Source organism: Lepidochelys kempii, chromosome 8, assembly GCF_965140265.1.
Source record: "Lepidochelys kempii isolate rLepKem1 chromosome 8, rLepKem1.hap2, whole genome shotgun sequence".
Classification (NCBI taxonomy): domain Eukaryota; kingdom Metazoa; phylum Chordata; order Testudines; family Cheloniidae; genus Lepidochelys; species Lepidochelys kempii.
In genome coordinates this window covers 55,273,568-55,295,213 of record NC_133263.1, presented here as the reverse complement: position 1 = coordinate 55,295,213, position 21,646 = coordinate 55,273,568, and the positions used below count along the sequence as shown (strand labels likewise).

The 21,646-nt window shown below is 42.1% G+C and overlaps 1 protein-coding gene across 9 annotated transcripts in view; it reads right to left on the bottom strand.

The window, feature by feature from the left end:
• Positions 1–21,646, bottom strand: part of RGL1 (ral guanine nucleotide dissociation stimulator like 1) — a 150,664-nt gene that overhangs the window by 42,294 nt on the left and 86,724 nt on the right. For all 9 annotated transcript variants that reach the window (XM_073356646.1, XM_073356637.1, XM_073356644.1 and 6 more), the window contains one exon: positions 9,007–9,084. In XM_073356646.1, the coding sequence (XP_073212747.1) occupies positions 9,007–9,084 (78 nt within the window). The remainder of the gene's footprint in view (positions 1–9,006; positions 9,085–21,646) is intronic.

The following is a 21,646-nucleotide window of genomic DNA, read 5'->3' as shown; positions in this document are numbered from 1 at the left end:
CAGGGGTAACTCTAGAATTACAAGAGCACAGCTGCACAAAACATTAACAACTAAGGATGAAAACATGCAAAACTCTCTTGGTTTGGGGCTTCATTACAAACTCAAAACATAGACCGTACAACTCAGGTGGTTCACTTCGGATCAAATCCTGCCATCTTTACAGTCAACAATCCCTTTGATTAACGACTGAGTAAGGACTTCAGGATCTACGCTCTTTGTGGTTATCAGCTTTATTCTTCTGAACAGCTTGGGCTCTTCCATTTCACCATTAATATTTTTCATTAAACAAGCTCATTCATTCCTCAGTCAGAGATTAGTTTAAAAGTTACTTTTATTTAAAATACAGATGTTCCTGCTTCTATGTCCCTACTGCATTTTAAAGAGATGTCTTGCTGTTTTGGAGATACCAGTGTCTTAACCTACTTTAACAACAAACAACTAGTCTGTTGAATTTCAGGGGGCAGGGTAAGTTGACCTTTCAGACTTCTACCCATCTGGGGATGAGTTGCAAGTGAGAGCTCATTTATAGCTCTGAGAAGGGGTTGTTGTTTTCTTTTATGTAGTGCTAATACCGTTCAACACATTTTTTATATTTAGTGCCATTGATGACGGGCACTTTCATACACTAAAAAATAAACAGAGTTTAACACAAGCCCAATCTCTCAGAGTGGAGTTGAAAAGTTCACAGTCGTTACAGACACTGATTTTGCCAGCAAAATAATTTCAGTCAAGAGGGGAAAAAAAAAAAAAAAAGTACATTGTGCAGACAGCGGCTGTATCCCACTGACCTCCTATCGGCTGATTAAACAATCAGTGTATTAGGGAGGGAAGCATTCTGAAGAAAGGCTGGACAAGTGCCCAAATCTTGTAGCAGCTTTATGTTTGATGTCCCTGGGAAGAAACTCCCTGTACTTGATAGGCCAAGAAACAGATAGGAATGTGAGACTTCCAAGATCTCAGACAGGAAAGCAACATCATAGAATCCATTCTTTATGGGGGGGATTGCAAGCCATAAATCTTTGTCTGTCCCCACATTGTATACTGCAGTGGTTCTCAACCCAGCAGTCTGGGGCCGCCTGGGGGTCCACGGGCAGGTTTCAGGGGGTCGCCAAGCAGGACCGGTGTTAGACTTGCTGGGGCCCAGGGCAGAAAGCTGAAGCCCCATTGTCTGGGAATGAAGCCCAGGGCCCTGAGCCCTGCCACCTGGGGCTGAAGCAGTAGCCTGAGTAACTCAGCTTCGCAGGGGCCTCTGTGTTGTGGGGCCCCTGACAATTGTCCTGCTTGATACCCCCTAATGCTGGCCCTGGCTTTTATATGCAGAAAACCATTTATTATGGCACAGGTGGGCCATGGAGTTTTTATGGTATGTCGGGAGGGAGGGGGGCTCAGAAAGAAAAAGGTTGAGAACCCCGGTATACTGTACTGCATATTTTGTGGGCTGCCACAGAACGTTGGATTTTAAATTCCTGTCTTGAGAGCCACACAATGTGGGCTCTGTTCAGTAGTGCTTTCAAGTGGTCATTCACTAGCCTAGAGGTTCTCCTTGCTCCACTGGTATGAACCCTGTCCCTAAAATTTTAAATCCCTCACTCAGCCCATTGTTGGGTGGGAAGAGAGCTGTAGTTTTGTCACCTTTCAAAATGGGTCCACAGGACACCACTCATCACCTCACATTATGCCCCCCCAATGCAATGCAATATCCCAATGCTGTGACACGCTATGAAGTTATTGCAGAGGCCCCAAAAGATTTGATTATAACCAGTGAGCAGAGCTAGGAGGACAGGGAGCACATGGAAAACCAGAGGGAGAGAGTCCCTCATATCTCTTAACAGCAACTCCATCAATTGATTTTGGAGTGGCACTGATAATCTACAAGATGAGCTCTGCCCCAATCCTCCTTGACTGGAAGGATAACTACGATGTGGGGCCTTGACGGAGCAGGTGCTGATGCAGAGGTCAAGCAGAGGAATCCTTAGGTCCAGATGGGAATTTTGAGAACCTCTCTCTGCAAAGATAGCCACACAGCATTTTTCTTACCCCAACTGGTATTAAAGAAAGAGTTTGGGCATCTTAGTGCCTTGGTTGGGGTTAAAAATTCTGCCAAGTCCACCACTACTGTCCCCAGGATGAGAAATTTTTATGAACATAAACTATGCTTTCAGCTCTGCGCAGCATCAAGTATATTTGCAAAAGGGGCTATATGAGATGGTTGACTAGTTTCTTACTGAATCAGCCAGACAGGAAGCATTTGTTCCTATGACCTCCCCTTTCCTAAATCCATGCTACATACCAACAGCCGAACTGTGCTTTGCAAAGGCCAGTCCCACCGTTTTCCTTTCACATGATTTCCAAGATTTCCCTCGCAAATGAAGTTAACCCAACCCTACTGTCTCAGTTTTACCTTGTCTAAAGTAATATGGGAATCACGTTGTTTGCTACTTTCAAATCCTCAGGAACATCTCCTGAAGCCAGGGAAAACCTTGCACAAACATCAACCAAGGTTCACAGATTTCCTTCCCACAGTATCTGGATCTTTAAGTACACCAAACCCTTTTATAAGCAATGCAGTTGCTATCTGTAGAATGTCTTGCTCCTCTTCTCTTGCCCCTGCAAGACATTTACTTGGGTAGATTCATTGTTTGGTAGGAGATCCCCACCTTCTTCCCTTTAAAAGACAGGTGAGAAGTCACTGTTTGAACAGCTCTGCTGGTTCTTCTTCATGTTAATTGGGGTGCCTCTCACAGTTTCTATTTGCTCCCCTAGTGATTCCTTTTACTTGGTTCTGCTTGTTTTCAAAACTCTCCCACTTCTCCAGTCCTCATACTGCCCTCCATGTGACTCTACACTTCTCCTCACTTAACCACATTGGTTTCTGGGGTTTTTTTTTGTTTTTTTAAAGCTTAACTGTCTTTACTGGAATAAATGTTGATTGTACCTTCCCCAAATGAATCTTTAATACTTCCTACTATGGATTTCCCAGGCATGAGAGAATTCCAGACAATTTTCTTTCAATCGTCTCTCATTTCTTCAACGTCTGTTTCCCTGAAGTCCAGTGTTTTGGCACTATTATTATTACTTATACAGCACTGTAACTGCACATGGTGCTTTCCAGCTGAAATAATAAGCTCAACAGGTAACAAAAGACAAATTCTCTGTCACAAAGATCTAAAGACACAAAAAGTATCAATAGTGTATTACAGATATCCTTCCCCCACCCCAAGCATTCTATAACAATAGCCCAAAACATTGCAACATTGGTACTGCAGGTTCTAGTGTTTTGGATAATTAACATGGAATACTATAGTACTTTATTAGAGTTGAACCTCTAGGAATGTCACATGGTCATTATTACTGAGAGGCTTTGTGGAAGCCTCCTGTGCAGCAGGAGAAGGAGGAATTAGACATGAACTTGATGCCTGATTCATTTCCTGCATCAGATTCCAAGTTCCTTTTATAGTTCTAGCTAAAGCAGATTCAGTTGGATTTGACATTAGCTGAGTAAACAAAGGCACCAAGCAGTTAGAGGTGTTTTCATTCACTTTTGCTCCTTGTCGCTTAACAGATACAGAGGGGATGTCGCGAACTGCTAAACTGAAATCAATTTTAGGATGAAAAGTACAGTCTTCTCCGTTTCCATCTTCCTGGATGTGGCTTCAAAGAAACTCTACTGTGCTCCAGTTCATTTGGGATTCAAACCTCAATCCTCTGTCATGCTGGTGCAGCAGTAATGTTTGGGGATATGGGAGAAGAGAACTGTTTGGGGGCTTCCAGTGGGTGTGAAGCTCACTGATTCTCTGCATTAGAAAAGTGAGCTTGTATATTTCCTAAACTTCAGTTAGTCTGGTTGAGACACGCAACCTCCAATTTTATAGCACCCTTAATGTGGTTTCACCATGCTGCAAAGTAAAATCAAATAATTAAAATAAATAAAGCTAACTAAAAATGCCTACTAAATATCTGATATCACAATCAGGAAGCTGATTTTCTGACTCGGAAGCTCTCTTTTCAGTATCTTTGAGAAACAGAACTTTGGACAGGGTTTACTGAAGCTCTTAGCTTTTCTATTTTGCCTCAAGAGCATCCATGTAAATAACGGATTCTAATGCAATTCACTTTCTTTACTGTGTAACATATGTGAAACATTTCCATTATTAGATTTTGTTTGCTCTGTCTATTGATACCCTTTGAATAGTAATTTCACTGGCTAAATATATGAGGCGTTTCTATGTACAGGTAAGAATATAACTTCATATTGTTTACAGACAACATTCTCTGGTATCTCTCCAAACCAGATTACTCAATGAAATGCCTAACCTGACTCAGCATTTCTCTGTGGACATACGCAAGTATCAGGACACTGAATAAATATGACCAAATCAGTGGCTTTGTGGCAATCTATTAACATTAAACTTGTCCCCCTTTACTGCAAACATTGCAAATGAACCTCTAAATTTAGACTAGACACTTCTAATCTGCAGTGCAGAAGCCTGATTCACGACTTATACGAACTTTACTACGAGTCTTTCAAGTTGATGGCTAGATTCTACGCACCTTCAGCTGGAGTGTATAATGTGCCACTTACCAATCACTCCCAGTGTCACAACCCTAGCAGTGAACCACAGGCACATGATCTCAGCACTACATTTGACCCTGACAACTGGTAAAAGGTTCTCCAGTATCCATTTAAAGCACCGATCTGCAGCACACACAAGCAGATGCAACACTTTGTCCTGCAAAGACTTTTCTATTCTCTATCTATCCTGAATGAGCTCTGGCCAACTCTAAATGCTTGCTATCTTAAGTATGAGAAATATTCAGTTTCTTTAATGCATTGCCTCTTGAACACATTTGGGACCACACCCATATGCCTAAATAGTTGTCAAAAAGCTAACTGGTCTATCGTGTAAACTTTTAGGCATTCAATACTATCATAAAAAGAAAAGGAGTACTTGTGGCACCTTAGAGACTAACCAATTTATTTGAGCATAAGCTTTCATGAGCTACAGCTCACTTCATAGGATGCAAGATGTACTATCATACTGTCATACCTTTATTAAGCTTTCTTATTTCTTCTCTTAGTTCTACTCTTGATATGATTTTTATTTTGCCTTGCTTCATGTATTCTATCCTGAACTGATGTACTCCTTATTTGCCCAGCACAATACACAACAGTGTGGGACAGGGTTGTTATGACCCAAAATGCCAGAGCAAACCTCTATTTAAAAAAAAAAAAAAAAAAAAGAACCATGAGATCTTTAATAGCCTTGGAGAGCAGACAGGCCATTATTTTTTAAAAGTCTGATCCTAAAGTTGTTTTTAAAATCAAAACTCTTATGTAGCATATTTGTACAAAACCAGCGGAAGTGTGGTTTTAAATTTTATGATGAGGGACTAAAATCCCAGACATAAGTTTGAACTGTCACAATAGGAGGCTGGTAAAATATATGAGAAAGAAAAAATGTGTTGACTATATGATTCCCTGTGAGAGACTGTCCACAGAGAAATGTTGAGACAGGTTATTTCTAGCCACCAACACTACCACTTATTATTATTATTTCTTTCATCATTACAAAAATGTGAGCATAAGATCTACTGGCTTGCTCTTCTATGAGAAATGAGTTATGAAATCATATCTAAATTAGAATTGCAAGCCAAGAGAAAGTCTGAGTTACCAGTACCACGTGTTATACAAGATGACCAGAAAGCTATCCACTTCCTAGAATCTATCATTCAAGTTAGAGGAAAGTAGCCAGAGCAGCCAAGGGGGACGCAGTGGGAAATGGTGAGGAATGAGTGTGAATTTGTACTTATAAAGCATCTGTGTAAAGCATGTATACATATTATAGATTTATTAATCTGATGCATTTCGTTATAAATTTTTGCATGAAACTTTCTGTAAATTAATAATAAAAAAAAGAATGTGGATAAAATTCAGACATGCTGTAAGAAGTTGCCACTCCCATGGAGGTCTTGGGATCAAATTCAGCAGTGCTGGAAATGTCAGTGTAAGTTAGTTACGTGCTGGATGTAGATTCATTGGAAGACGTATTTAAGTGATAAAGCAGTGCAACTTGCACCAATTTAGCATTAAGGGGCTGTGCAAAAGTGCATTAATCACGTATCAAGAGGGAAGAAGCTACGGGTGTAGCAGGAAAAACAAATAGCAGGAAGGTGTCTGATAAAGTGTGCAAGGCAGTACTGCTTAAAAAAACCCCACAAGACATGCTCTTGTTAATTGCTACTTCTGTTGCTCTTACACTTCCACACACTTGACATGCAATTGACTGTCATTTTGCACATATGTTGAATGACAATATCAGTGAAATACCTCACTATTGTCACCTATTTTCTCTTAAATTTACATCCAGGGTCAAATTTTACTCTTACATAGGTATAAATCCAGAGTGACTCCACAAAGACATTGGAGTCTCTCTTGATTTACATTGGTGAAAGTATCTTCTCCATTTTTTGTTCTCGCCTCTTTCCCTCTTATGCTTTCAATTTTTTCCTTATATTTTTTCCTTTCATCTTGGTATATTTTTCAAGCACATTTTCAATATCTGTTTTTCCTTGGTACCAATGTTTCCAATGGTACATTTTAAAATTCACCACTTCTGAGTAACACCCCCATCTCAAACTCATGCTGACAAAACCCCTATGCTACACCACACCACTACGTATTCCCTATACTTCACATATATATATTTGGTCCTCAGCTGTTTATTTTCCCATGAAACTCACTCAGATCCATCATCTGTTTTGCAACAAGATCTTGCTTTAGCTCAAGTTTTATGGCTGGGTTGACCCAAACACAGAAAGGTCAAGTGGCTTGCCCAAAATCATTAGGGATTCAATGGCTCAGCTTGGATTGGAGCCCAGGACCCTTTGGCCTTCAGCCATTTTCTCTACCCACCACATTTTACTGCCGTCTCTGTATTTCTGACATATTTAAAAACTACCACATGTGCTTGAATGAGTGCTTTATGACAGAATGGGAGGACAATACAGCTAGATCTATTTTCCCTCAAGCAGAGAGGAATCAGGGACCCAAGCTGCTGTGTTGAACCCAGTACGAATGCCTTTACAGCCAGTCCATTTCTTCTTCCAAACTCTCAAACCTATAATGGTTCGCTCTTAATTTCTGACCTCATTTATTTAAAGGTGATCAGCAAGTGTATAACTAAAAATGACTGCAGGATAATACTTTGTCTCTGAGTAAAGCCTTCTATTGAGGATCTCATAGTATTTTACAAACATTAATTAAGTATAACTACACTCCTGTAAGATAAGTTTTATTACTGGTATTTTTCAGATGGGGAAACTGTAAGGCCCAGAGAGGTTAAGTAATTTGCCTAAGGTCACCAAGCAAATCAGGGGTGGTCTACACTAGAAAATTAGATTGACCCAGCTGTGTTGCTCCAGGGTGTGAAAATCCACACTCCTGAGGAATATAGTTAAGCCCACCTAAGTCCCCAGGTAGATGGTGCTACGTTGACAGAAAAATTCTTCCATCAGCCTAGCTCCCACCTCTTGGGGAGGTGGATTTCCTATGCTGATGAGAGAACCCTCCCATTAGCATAGGCAGTGTCTATGCTGAGGCACTACAGAGGCACAGTTACAGTTCTGTAGCATTTCACATGTAGACAAACCCTCAGTTTAAGTCTTGATTTCCAAAGCATGTTCCCTAACCACTAACCCACATTCCGTCCCTGTTAAACCCGCACAGCAAAGGGCAGCAGGGTATGGAGCCCACTGTCAAACTTACAGTTTGAGTAGGGTTTATACCATCTCAAGTCCAGATTCGCCAACTCAGTTTCAGTAAGATGCCCCACAACATGCTATGCTGTTACATCACAACCAGCACAGAGACCCAATAGATTAAGGAGCTGGGCTGTGGTGGGGTTGGCGTGTCAGGTGAGTAGTGGTGCTTTAGAATATAATGTTGTTTTGAAAAACTATGCCATACTATATAAAACCACCTACCTGTGTCTTAGGAAGAGATAATGCTGGAATAGGGAATGCAAACCCCACCTCCTCCCCACTCCCAAAAACCCCAACTTCAGTTAAAATGTTATTTCTAGCAGGAAAACATACTAGAGTACGAGCTTGGAAGACTGGTTATGCTGTATATGGGATGTGATTGGAAAGGAGTGTTGGACTTATTTTTTCAAAACAAGCTGAAGAACTTGAAAGCTGCGTGGACTCCTTTCTTCAGTTATGCCGCACACAAACCAGCACAATGAAATTAAGAAACGTTTAATAATGCTCCCATGGATGGAATTTGTGACAGTATTATGGGGAAGTTGACAGCACTGACACCTTGTACAGAGCTGAAAGGAATCAAAGGTCTTTACTCATGGTAATAAATACAAACATCCAGCTATTTTATGCTGCCATTGCAGATGCAAATTGTAGATCATTCAGGTGTCCAAGTACAAATACTGTGACCTAAGATTCATTCTACTCTTGACTCTTAAAGATAAATAATATTTCACATGCAATAAAAGAGAGAGAAAGATAACTATTCTTTTACATTTAATATTTTTAAATAAATAGCTTCACCATTTTGCACACAACATCCCATCCCGTCAAAACTTAAAAATGACTTTAGAATTATGTACAGAGCCTGGGACAAGCAAGCCCTCATCTCCACTTGGGGTCTCGAGGCACTACCGCAATACAATATAAAATCAATAATAAAGAATAATCATATATTTTTGTGGATAAGAAAAGCAAGGGAAACAAACATGCTTAGTTTCTCACTATAATGTGTTGGCCACCACATGAAACATGTCTGATCTGTTCTGGGAAAGTTCCCCTGCCTCCCTCAGAGATTTGATGTTTGTATTATCTGTTAGAGTTATGACAGAGTTATTGCTTTGTGTTATCAAAACGAGTATGGATTGCTGCGTATTTTCAAAGGAAAAGAGGATTATGTTGACCACATCCTTTCTCAATATCCAATCCTGACTGAGGTTTTGCTGTACAGCATAAAGCCACACTTACTTCCTGAGCACGGTTTTGGACTCTGAGGAATTCTGGCTCCCATCTTCTTCACAGTTTGAGGTCTCCAGGTTTCCATACCTATACAACAAGACGGATATTTCAGGCTGTTGCTAAAAATCAAGCCTAAATAATAAGGACTCAAAGGTTATAAGGACTCAGTTTCCACCTAATGGAATATTGGTGTATTATAATTATTGCAATAATTTTAAAAGCTTTCTTATCTTGGACTAGAAATGAAAATATAAGACATTATATACACATCCGTTTATGTCTGGCTACTTGTATTACTCAGGCATCTGTGGCCATTCGCACAGAGTGAATGGAGCAAAGGCGTATACTGGATCTGTTTTTAAGTGTGCGGTCTCAAGCCATATAGGAAGTATGAAGTATTAATATAGACACAGTGAGCTTTCTAATTTGTGTACACAAAGTAGATATCAAGTAGATTAGGGTCCATGGCTCACAGTGGAATGGTGACGAGGAAGATGCTGCTTCTGCATTTGTATAGATAAGAGGTGAGATTTTAATGTCTTCCACAATGATGGAGGTCATTTCAGCAATGTAAATGAGATACAGCGTTTGGGTATATGGGAGTTGTTTACAGAACCTTAATTTCAAATACCTTGGTTTTCATTTTTTGTTTGGTAATTACTACAACATTCTATCAACAATGCTTTAAATTAATGTGATATGTTGTTACAAGCTTAAGTCTATCTTGAGGCATTTTATCTAGGAATCTCCTTTGTTTTTAGAAAGGAAGTATCAAAACACTGACATTGACATGTACGTGATGTATGTTATTGTGAACTGTCATTTTTATCTCCTTGAACTTGACTGATTCATTTGTAGTCTCCCAAATGGCTGTGGCAACATGTCTCTACCATGGGTGAGATGGGAATATGGTTGGGAATGTGACCTCTAGTGATTCAAGTAGGGAAGTGTGAGTAAGGATACCTAGGTTCTATTCTCAGGCCTACCATTGACTAGTGATAGGATCCTGTACACATCTGTTAGGCCAGCATTTTCAGAAGCGGCCTCTAATTTTAGGTTCCCACTTTCTATACCTTAAGCCTGATTTTCAGAGGTGCTCACCTCGAGTTGTGTGTGCTCAACACTTCTCAAAAATCAGACCCACACATGGTCAGGCTAGTGAAGCCCCCTATTCAAGCAACATCAGTGTTAGTTATATCCCTGGCTTACACCGAGGCTGAAAGGTAAGTAATTTATCTACATCAGAGCAATCCAGTAAAGCTACCAATTCTGCACCATTAAAGCCAATGGGAATTTTGTGTCTGATTCAGCTGGAAAAGGAGAAAGCCCATAATGTTTGTAAAGATGCTTGGATAAAAGAAGGGCAAGTATTATTAATTCATGGGGGAAAGGTTTATTACTTTTGGCACTTTTCTGGTACTGGATGTTAGTGCTATAACATGGCTTTATGCACTTCCCAGGTGTTCCAGGACTATACTGCATTTTACACCTACTAAGTATGGAGGCTGGTTCTTCACACTCACAACAGCAGCACCTCCAGACTCAATTTCACAACTCATCAGTGTAACATGATCATCACCTGTAATCAGATGTCATGAAGACTGAGGTTCTTACTTTGGTTTACTAAAATTTTCCTTTTAGTACTAGCTGCCCTGGGTAGACTGTAACACTGCAGAAGTGCAGAAGGAAGATATCTTCTAGGACAGAGAGATAACCAACCTCGATTAGTACAGGACTCAAGGACTGCTTTGTAATACTGTTGAGGGCATCAACTAAAGTAAAAACGGGGTTTTACATAGTGAGGTTAGAAAGCAAAAGAGCGATTTGACAGATTACAGCGGTAGCTGGGAGAACATGCCACTGGGTAACATGGAAGGATTTGGAAGAAAAGAGACCTGCCTCTAAATCCCTTTACCTCCAACCTCACAAGTGGTATGGGTTTAATACGACTTCAAGAAAAGAGGGCCACATACTGAATCATCAACACATCTTTCTACAGCACCTATACATGAAGATTTCTTATCAAAGTACTGATCCACCCTCCCCTCCTGCTAAGGGATAGGCTGTGACTGGCCCTTGTGCAGGGGGACTTTGCAATGCGATTACCCTGGTCTCTTGTGTGCTCCATGCAAAGGCCTGTCCCAGCCTCTGAGCTTGCAAGAGAATTGAGACTGTTTTCTGTTGATCCTCAGTGTTGCATATTACCACAAAAGGGACAGGGAAGAGTCAAGGCCTGGCCTTGATTCCCTCTACATTCTCCTTTTACTCCACTGGCACAGGTTGACCCTTGGCTTGTAAGAGCCTTATGGATGAGAGCATAAATTGGTGTGGTTCCAGGCAGAGACAATTGTTGTAAAAATCCAGACTCTTAAGAGAGATCTGGCTACAGCTGTAAGTTTGAGAATCTTGGCCAAGATTTTCAGAAGTTACTAACAATTTTGAGTGCCTTAATATCTAGGAGCCGAACTTGAGATGCTTTAGAAGGGCCTGATTTTCAGAGGGCAGGTACTCAACACTTTGTGAAAACCATGCCACTTGAAGATGTCTCAAGATGGGCACCCAAAAACTGAGGAACCCAAAATCATCAATCATTTTGAAAAGTGAGCCAACTTGTTTCTCTAAGATGCAGCCAATGAAAAATAGAGACTTATTCATCCAACCACCTTAAAGGAGAATGATAATGCTGTGAAAGAGTATGAAGAGAGGAGCAAACTCTGCTCCTTCATCTATCTGAAGATTTTACATCAAGGCCACGATGATGCTGTGAAGGTCAACTGTTGGCATTTAAGCCTAAGAAATCCTCCCAAAACCAGCCAGCTGCTATCTGCTACACGGTAAAAAGTATGTTTGAGCATTATTATCCATACTAGTAAAAATTACTTGCTCTTCTATAGCACATTTCATCTGAGAACGTCAAAGCACTTTACAAATAGTAATGAGTTAAGTCTCAACAACCCTGCAAGGCAGCTGTAGTGTTGTCGTCATCCTTGCTTTACCGATGGAGAAACTAAGGCACAGAGAGGGTAAGTGACTCAAGGCACAGAGAGGGTAAGTTACTCAAGCTCTCATAGCAAGTCTGTGACAAAGCTGGAAATAGAATCCTGATCTCCTGAACCCCCAGTCCTCTACTCTAACTGCTAAATTACACCGTGCTTCTTACTCTATGTCTATACCCATGTTAGTGTTGAAACTTTCTGAAATCTCACCACTCCACCTTATCAGTCTCGGACAGAAGGCAAAAACCATGCACAAAACTCTGCAGACTCTTACATTCTTTAAAGTCTAAATCCTTCTCAATTATACCATTACAACTCCACTGCATCAATGGGATTGCACAAGTGAGAGAGAGCACAGAATTTGATCCTCTGAATGAGCTTTTAGATATCAGTTCAAGTATATTAATTTTGCTTAGAACTGTCATGCTTTCACTGACTAAATTCTAACATATGCAAAAAAATAAGCATCGCTAAACTGATAAGTGCAGATTCTGATACTCTTACCCATGCTGAATAGCACTTTATTCCGTGAGCGGTGCCCCTGAAGTCTATGCAACCATTCATGGCGTGTCACCACCACTGGTGTATAATTTGATACATATCCTTTTTTATAAGTGTGCCTTCTTTCTGAGTCTCTGCTATCTAAGTCTTCCCCACTGAATCCTACTTGGCCTCTCATAGTTCTCAGAGTTACCCTCAATCCTCATTTCCAGTATTTCCAGCATCTGCAATTCAAAATAAATACTAATAACTCTATTTGCTATACCACCTAACGATTTATTGCAGCAATGAAATAAGACAGTACCCTGAAATAAGCCTTACCCTGAATATATTCCCAAATATATTTCAATTAATTCCATTTTTTTTTAAAAAAAAAAGTACGGTATGCTGAATTTTACCCATATTCATTAACTTCAGTCAGAATTTGGTCCTATATCACAAAGTTATTACAATGACAGGTGATAACTGCCACCATAGTTGTCAATCTCAGCTAGCAGCTGTGAAAAGAGCTTGGAGAATGAACTTTGCTCTTCCCTACCCCTAGGGGTGAGCTCTCCAGAACAGGGGCCAGGCACACTGATGGGGCAGCGTGCAGGGAGCTTGCCCTGTTTGCTGCCCAAGTTCTGTGAATAAAGAGAGGAAGGATTTCACTGTCCAGTGCCATTGGGCACCCTACACCAGAAGTAATTTCACTAAAAAGTATATTTTAAAAGTAAAATGGGGAGGGGGAAAAAACCTTTAATATGCAAATGATTTGAAAAGGCAAAAACTTTCCCTGCAAGCAGTGGCTAAGATAACTTCAGTTCTGAATGGCAGCAAATAATTACCTATAGATATTGATTGGGTTTTATAATTCACCATTAATTCTTTCAACAAAATTGAATAAGCAGTGGAACAGTGTCATTATTCCAGTTCTAGAAATCCTCCTTACATGAAATGTTAGCTAAACACAGACAGAATGTCAAGCATGCACATCTAAATCCCATTAGTGAAACAAATGTTGAACTTAACAATCAAATAGCAATACAAGCAGGCAATTATCCATAACAAAACAGAATACCACATAACACTACATTGGTTTCCAAATCACAGCCTGTCTCACTATGAAAGGGCTTTGGACGTACAACAGAACATTAAATATGGGTGAGGAGGAGTTTACAATGCCTGTAACATACAGAATAGCATTGCTGCAGACTTCCACTACTCTGCCCTCATCAGGTCCTGGACAAAGATCTAGTCACTGAATAGCGTTGTATCAATGCTTTGCATACAAAAAGAGACATGAGAAACAAAAGGATCCCACAGCCCATGGAACTTTTCAACCTTGTCCAGTGTTTGGAAGGTTATATACTTCATGCAGAGGGACTAAATGAACCAATGAAACCAGAATGTGATTCACAGTATTTAAGTTTTAAATGCTGAACAATGGAATAAGAAATGTACCCTATCCACTGAAGTTTTTTGGGGGGTGTGGGAGAAGGGGAACTACTGTTTAACCACTTAATGGTTAGGGAATCATAAAAAGTGTGGCCCTTAGTGTGGATCCCAAACAAACATAGAAACATATATATATATATATATACATACACACACAGAGTGATGAGCTGCCAAAATCTTAACGGGTTCCCCCCTCACCCCACAAGGGGGTCGTTGCCCACCCCCACCCCCTGGGACTCCTGCCCCATCCAACCCCCCCACGTTCCTTGACGCTCCCCCCAGGACCTCTGCCCCATCCACCCCCCTCCCCTGCTCCCTGACTGCCCCCAGAACCGGGCAGGAGGGTCTCGTGGGCCAACGTAGTGGGTACCCACCCCACCCCTAAGAGCCAGAGGCACCTGCGGGGGGCGAGGTGGGGAGTCCCGGTGGTTCTTATCTGGTGTAGCTCCCAGAAAGCATCCAGCAGGTCCCTCTGGCTCCTAGGGGCGGGGGAGCGTAGCTAGGGCAGGAGCAGGGCAAGCGGCCGCTCCCCCCACTGATCACATCAAAAGTGGCGCCTTAGGCACAGACTGGGAGCACCCACGGGGAAAATTGGCCCCAGCTCACCTCACCTCAGCCTCCTCCCCTGAACCCACCGCCCTGCTCTGCTTCTCCGTGCCCCCACCGCCCCCCGCAGCTTCCCGCGAATCAGCTGTTCGTCAGGAAGCCGGGGAGGACTGAGAAGCAGGCCGCGGCTCCCTGCTCAGGCCAAGGGTGGTGGAGGTGAGCTGGAGCGGAGAGCAGTTCCCCTGCACCTCCCCCGCCCCGGGTTACCTGCTGCGGCGTGGGCAGCCCTCCTCGCGTCCTCCCCCACCCGAGCTCACCTCCGCTCTGCCTCCTTGGGCCTGAGCGGGAAGCCGCTGCTTGCTTCTCAGCCTGCCCCGGCTTCCCGTGCAAACAGCTGATTTGCGGGAAGCCTGGGGGGGTGGAGAAGCAGAGTGGGGTGGCACGTTCAGGGGAGGAGGCGGAGGCGGAGCGGAGGTGAGCTGGGGCCAGGGCGCGTTCAGGGGAGGAGGCAGAGTGGAGGTGAGGTGAGCTGGGGCCGGGGTGGGGCGGGGAGCTGCTGGTGGATGCTCTGCACCCACCAAATTTTCCCCTTGGGTGCTCCAGGGCTGGAGCACCCATGAAGTCGGCACCTAAGTCACCACTTTTGGCCAGTTAAATTTAGAAGCCCTTTTAGAACCGATTGTCCCTCGCGGAACAACCGGTTCTAAAAGGCCTTCTAAATTTAACAACCTGTTCTAGCGAACCGGCTCCAGCTCACCAGTGTGTGTGTGTGTGTAAAAATAAATATGCTTCTTTCATTCACTAAGGATCCTAATACACTTTCAAACTATATAAAATACTACCCTACTGAAATGCAGTCACTTCGGAAGTGGAAGGAGGAAACCAGCCAGTATCCCGCAAAACAATATAGAAGGAAAAAATATTTTGGCAAATGACACTGAGCCAAATCCCTTTTCTTAAGAAAAGTGACTTGGGATCCTTAATGTCCATTCAAAGTAACAGTACTACAGGGTTGAAGAATCTAGAGGCCCACCCACTGTTTATTATTCCCATACAAAAAAATTGTCAAAATGCTGCCTGAGAACTTGGTTTGATTTTGATCGAACTGAAATTGGCTTAATATATTTTGAGATGTGATGCTGACAATTTGTGTTTTAACAGTTATAAAGCTTTAACTTTGTGAATCTAAACATCTACTGTCATTAAATAATTGTCTGACCTCCCCCCCCCCAGTTCCTACAACTGTGAAAATGTAAATCGAAAAAACAGAATAAAATGCTTAAAACCCATAATTTTGCACAACTATGAAAATGTAAATCAATAAACACTGGAAAAATACATAATAAACATCCGCCAAAATGATTACAAAAAAAAAATTGAATTCTGTCAAACCAACCCTATATGTATGTCTTGGACCATGTAAGTGTAACCAGTGATACACTGAAAAGGTGATTTGTGGATCAGAATCGTTACTGGAATGCATAAGGCCAATTTTCACATCCATAATGCCAATAACCGAATGGATGGACCTATCATCAAAGTCCTAGAAGTTCCCATAGAAAATATTATCCACCCGTTTTCTATAGTACCAGAAAGTTCAAGCCAGCAGGGCTTCCCTCTTGAGCAACTTAAGAGGAGAAGGGAAGCCCTGCTGCTCAGAAGCTCCTGTGGCCAGCAGGCCAGAAGCCACACTGTTCCTGTGCACCTGCTAAAACATGCAAGCTGGGAGTCCTACTTCTCAGACCGTGTGAAGTAGCCAGCAGAGGAACTCCCCTATGGCTTCATCCTGCAAGGTGCAGAGCACTCATCTGAAGGGCTGAGTGTCCTTAATTCCCATCAAGCACTCACTGGGTAGCTGAGGAGGTGCAGTGCTAGGCAAGGTGCCTGTCCTGCTCCGTTTCTAAGTTCAGTGGGAGCACAGTTCTGATTCTTTGGGCTCTGCTGGCCAGACACTATTATTTCTCTCTCAAAAGAGCTCACAATAAACATTTTACACAGCAGAATTTGACAGTCAAACTGGAGGAATAATTTTCTTTTTATTCATCAGCTTCTGCTGAGCAAACAGATACCATTATGATGAAAAAATGCTAGTAACTTGGGCAGAGAGTTTCAAAGCCATTAGGGCAGTATTTCTCAACCTTTTTATACCAGGCACCAGCTTGCTGCCTTCTAAACTACATCAGGGAGATCTCAGGGACTGGTGCCAGTCCACAGACTGATTGTTGGGAAACACTGCTCTAGGGGATTCAGGTACCTAACACCTATTAATTTTAAGAGATGGAGACATCAAATTCCTTTTAGGTAGCTTTGAAAATCAAACCTTTGTTTTTATTTTTTTAATGCACTTGCCTAGGCACAAGATTTTGTTTAGATCTACTTCAACCTAAAGGGTCACAAGAAAGCCTTTGGAAATTGGAGGGATCCAAAAAAAATTAAGACTCAAATTTCTTAAGTATAACACAAAAACTCCCTTTAGCTCCTAAAGTATTGAATGGATTTACATGTAATCTTCCACATTTTAAATTTCACTCAAAGAGTACATGGTAAAACCTTGGCTATGATTAATATTTATTTTCACACCTGCTAAAGAGGCTAATCTAAAGCCTATTCAAGTCGGTGGGAGATTTTCCCAAAGGATTTAAACCCTGCCTTTAACTGAAAAGTCGAAAACTGCCTTTGAGTGTATTACATATTTTTCAAAAATCTGACATCTATATTTTTACAGCAATTGCATGTTTGAATGAAAAACTAAAAATTAAAATTAAAATTTACACATTTTAAAAGTTAGATTTGAAACTAACGTTTCTGATTTGTCTTATACTCTGTGCAATGCTATTCATTTCAGCAGTGTAAATGATGGCAGAATTTGCTCCTGAGAGTTTTTCCTATTCTAATGCACAGATGCAAATTGCCAATTCATTTTCAGTTTTTGCAGTTCTTACATCTGACTTTTTCTTCCCAAGTCGATGTCCCATGTGCCTCCTGCTGTGAGAAGATTGAGCCCATGTGTGTTTTGGTTTTGGGGGACCCCCTCCTGAGAGCAGGATCCTGCTTTCCTATGTCATGCGGAGAGGATTAAAAGGAGCATAAATTACATGTGGCTATTTGTGCTTTCAGCCATATATGGAGAAAAAACAATCGATTCCCCCATGTCCATATACGAAATGAAGAGTACAATGCGTAGTCTGGAAAGCCTTAATAAGATTCTGTACAACTTGTTTCTTAATGTTGGTAAGGCAAAGTAACACCCATATTTTAAATCAGTGGGGTGTCTTAGGACAGAGGTTCTCAAAATGTGGTCTGTGAGCACCATTCAGGTTGTCCGCAGATAGTTCCCTCTAAGGTGCGTGCCTGGGCGGCCGCACACAAAAAAATGAAGGGCCACCCACCTAATTAGTGGAGCCATGCCTGCGTGGGAGAACTGGGGGAATTGGGACATGCCGGGCTGTGGCGGCCAGAGAAAGGTGATTTTCCGCAGCTCCAAGGCTGCGACTGCTGGGGAGAGACGGCCCTCCTTCCCAGCCCCAGGTTGGGGGCTGCCGCGGTGGGGAGGGGGACAGAGAGAGAGAGAGACACCCCCCACCTCCTTCCCAGCCTGGGGGCTGTTGCGGCAGGGGAGAGAGGGCACATCCATTGCATTAGAAAGGTAAGACTACCGATATTAGAATAGAGTTGTGTGCTTTTATTTGTAGAACAAAAAATGTTTATTATTATTAAGTTCTTTTTAATATAGCGCTTTTATCCAAAGCACTTTACAATAGTTAGCTAATGGTACAAACAACATTTGGATCAATCGTTAAGTGGTCCGCCGAGACCCTCAGCAATTTGCAAGTGGTCCGTGAAAAAAAAAGTTTGAGAACCACTGCCTTAGGAAAAGCCTGGGTTGGGAAAAGATGGATAAACCTGGATTTTTTCAGTTTCTCACGGAGAAGATCACAAAATAATCTCCTCAAGCTGCAGGTTAATTTAACCAAAGCACAAGTTATTTTGAACTTTCTGCACATATATCAAAATACCTTTTCTGACTTGTCACTTCTCTGGCATCAGCTTTCTTTATTGTTTTCCCATTCACAGCATCAAGCATAGCTTACAGGAATGGGTTTCAGCATAAATGGGTTTCTTGCCTATTTCTTGTTAACCAGAACACATTTTTTCATACCCAGAATTCAGATCATGCTTATAATACATCAAACATGATACCATGCAGACCATGTCTGATATATGAACCATATCCACTCCCACAAACATACCATTCCTGCAGGCAAAAATTATTTTCTACAAGTGTAAAATTCACCTCCCAACCTGGGGCCAGGTCGTAGAGCTGCATCCTACCTGTAGCACTTGTACAAGGTATTTTGACTGATGGATCCAACAATCTCAGATCAAGTAGCCCGTTACCTGGCTTGGTCCCATCACCATTTTTTATAGGACCAGGGAAGAGCACAGACAGAACAGTGACACTCCCTGCACAGCTACTCCACCTACAGTTCCCCTCCCCCATTTCTACCACCCAAGGTAAACGTAGGGCTTAAGTGATTGTGGGTATGTCTACACTGCAATTAAACACCCATGGCTGGCCCATATCAACTGACTCAGGCAGCAGGGCCCAGGTGAGTGCGGATTCTTCCATCAACCTAGCACTGTCTACACCAGAGGTTAGGTTGGCTTCCCTACACTGCTCAGGGGTGTCGATTTTTCTTACCCCTGAGAGACATAGTTGGGTTGACCTAAATTTTTAGTGTAGACCAGGATTTATTGACATGAGGAGGTGCCATTAACTTTAATTCATCCACTTGCCTGAGTGAGGGTTGCAGGATCTGACTCATGTTTTCCAGCACCAAGTGCAACGGGGTCTCAATGGGTGATAGGGCTTCTAGGTGCTACTGTAATACAAAATTATCTAAGAAAGAGAGAAAGCCCAGCCCTCTGAGGTGCTGCAAGCCCTTGGCTCCCACTGACTTTCAAAGCGTTGAGGCACCTCACAGAAGTAGGCTCCCACTGTATTTTTCACCTTAGCTAACAGAAGACACAGCAGTGACCAAAGTGTTAGAGACCGGGGTGTGCGTGGTCTTGCCTAATGGTCAGGGCAGGAGTCTGCCCTATTGGTTGGAACAGAGATAACCCGGCCTAGTAGCCAGACCCTGATCAGGAGCCAAGTTTCCAAGTACAAGGAGTGAGCCAGAGCCACGGTCAGAGGCCAAATATCAAGTTGAGAGAGTGAGATGGTATCAAGAGCCAGGAATCAGGAGCCAAGGGTCAGAGAATCATCCAGAACAGGGGCAGGAGTCAGGAGCAGCAACTAGGAACTGGGAGCCAGGAACAAGGAGCTGGAGGCCGGAGCAGAAGTCAGGTGCCAGGACCAGAAGAAGCAAAGAAGGACCCGAGAGCAGGAGCAGGACACAGAGCTGTGGCAGTGGAAGAATATTGTGCAGCCAGGGACCCAGGCCTTATGCAGGGTTTAATGATGTGCCTACTGGAGTCTTCAGCCAACCAGTCATTAGCTGAACCAGCTGAGGACACTGAGCTGGGTCTGGGTTCAACTGCAGGTCCCTGACAATAAGGGGCTCATTTTTAGAAGTGGGCTCAAATGCTTCACATGCAACATGGGTAACTGCTTATCTACCTATTTGCACAGTCAAATGAAAATGTGGGTCATTTAAACAGAGCTCACACAAAATGTACATGCTCAAATTTAAAAGCTACCTAAAGATTTAGCCCTGTATACAAAATATATCCTTTAATTTTCTTCCCCTCCTGCCCACCACTTCCTCCTTTTTTTCTTTTTTACTGAAGCATGGATGAGACAATTTTATGCTGGTGGCAAAAGACTGGTATAAAATATACTAAAACACAAGAGTTATGGTCAGTCTAACACTAAGATTACAAGTTGAAATGCTCAAAAGCAAGGATATGAAAATATTAAGGACTTCACGGTAATGTTAATTCAGCCCCACTGCACAAAGTGTACATTTTAGGGGATAGCTTTAGCAACAAACATTAATATATTAGGCTGTGATTTTTAGAGGAAGCTTAGGGAGTTAGGTGCCCAATGGAATTTGGGTATCTCACTCCTTTAGGTGACATTGAAAATCCCTGCTATAATGTACACATTTACAAAGCAACATAGAAATAGAAGCCACAACCCTGATGTGTTAACTTTACCATGAGAAACTTACTTTTTTCCATTTCCTAACCTTTGTGAATCTAAAGTCATAACCTCAACATTACATTAATGTGCATTGCTTAGACTTTAATTTCCTTGGGTGCATCTCTGCTCAGGAAAAAAGCCCGAGAGCAATCCGGGAGAGCCTACAAGCTTTCCTGGTAAAGCAAGGGTCTCCAAATGATTCTTTGTGATTCCATTAAATAAAAAGAAAAGGAGTACTTGTGGCACCTTAGAGACTAACAAATTTATCTGAGCATAAGCTTTCGTGAGCTACAGCTCACTTCATCAGACGCATTCCACACAAGTACTCCTTTTCTTTTTGTGAATACAGACTAACACGGCTGCTACTCTGAAACCTGTCATTAAATAAATGTAGCTTATTGGAGTTTGATCATTTTTAATGGTTAAAAACCAAACACCCAAAAACCACCAACCAAAACCTTGGCTGATGGCTTTGGTATGGTCTGTTCTTGCAAAGGATTATCCCCCGATTCCCATCTGTCAGGGTTCCTTCCCCACTCTGAACTCTAGGGTACAGATGTGGGGACCTAAACCTCCTAAGCTCACTTTTACCAGCTTAGGTTAAAACTTCCCCGAAGTACAAACTATTTTACCTTTTGCCCTTGGACTTTATCACTGCCACCACCAAACGTGTAACTGGTATATTACTGGGAAAGCGTCCATTTGGAAACGTCTTTCCCCCCAAAATCCTCCCCACCCTTACACCCCCTTTCCTGGGGAAGGCTTGATAAAAATCCTCACCAATTTGCATAGGTGAACACAGACCCAAACCCTTGGATCTTAAGAACAATGAAAAAGCAATCAGATTCTTAAAAGAAGAATTTTAATAGAAGTAAAAAGAATCACCTCTGTAAAATCAGGATAGTAAATACCTTACAGGGTAATTAGATTCAAAACATAGAGAATCCCTCTAGGCAAAACCTTAAGTTACAAAAAGACCCAAAAACAGGAATCTACATTCCATTCAGCACAGCTTATTTTC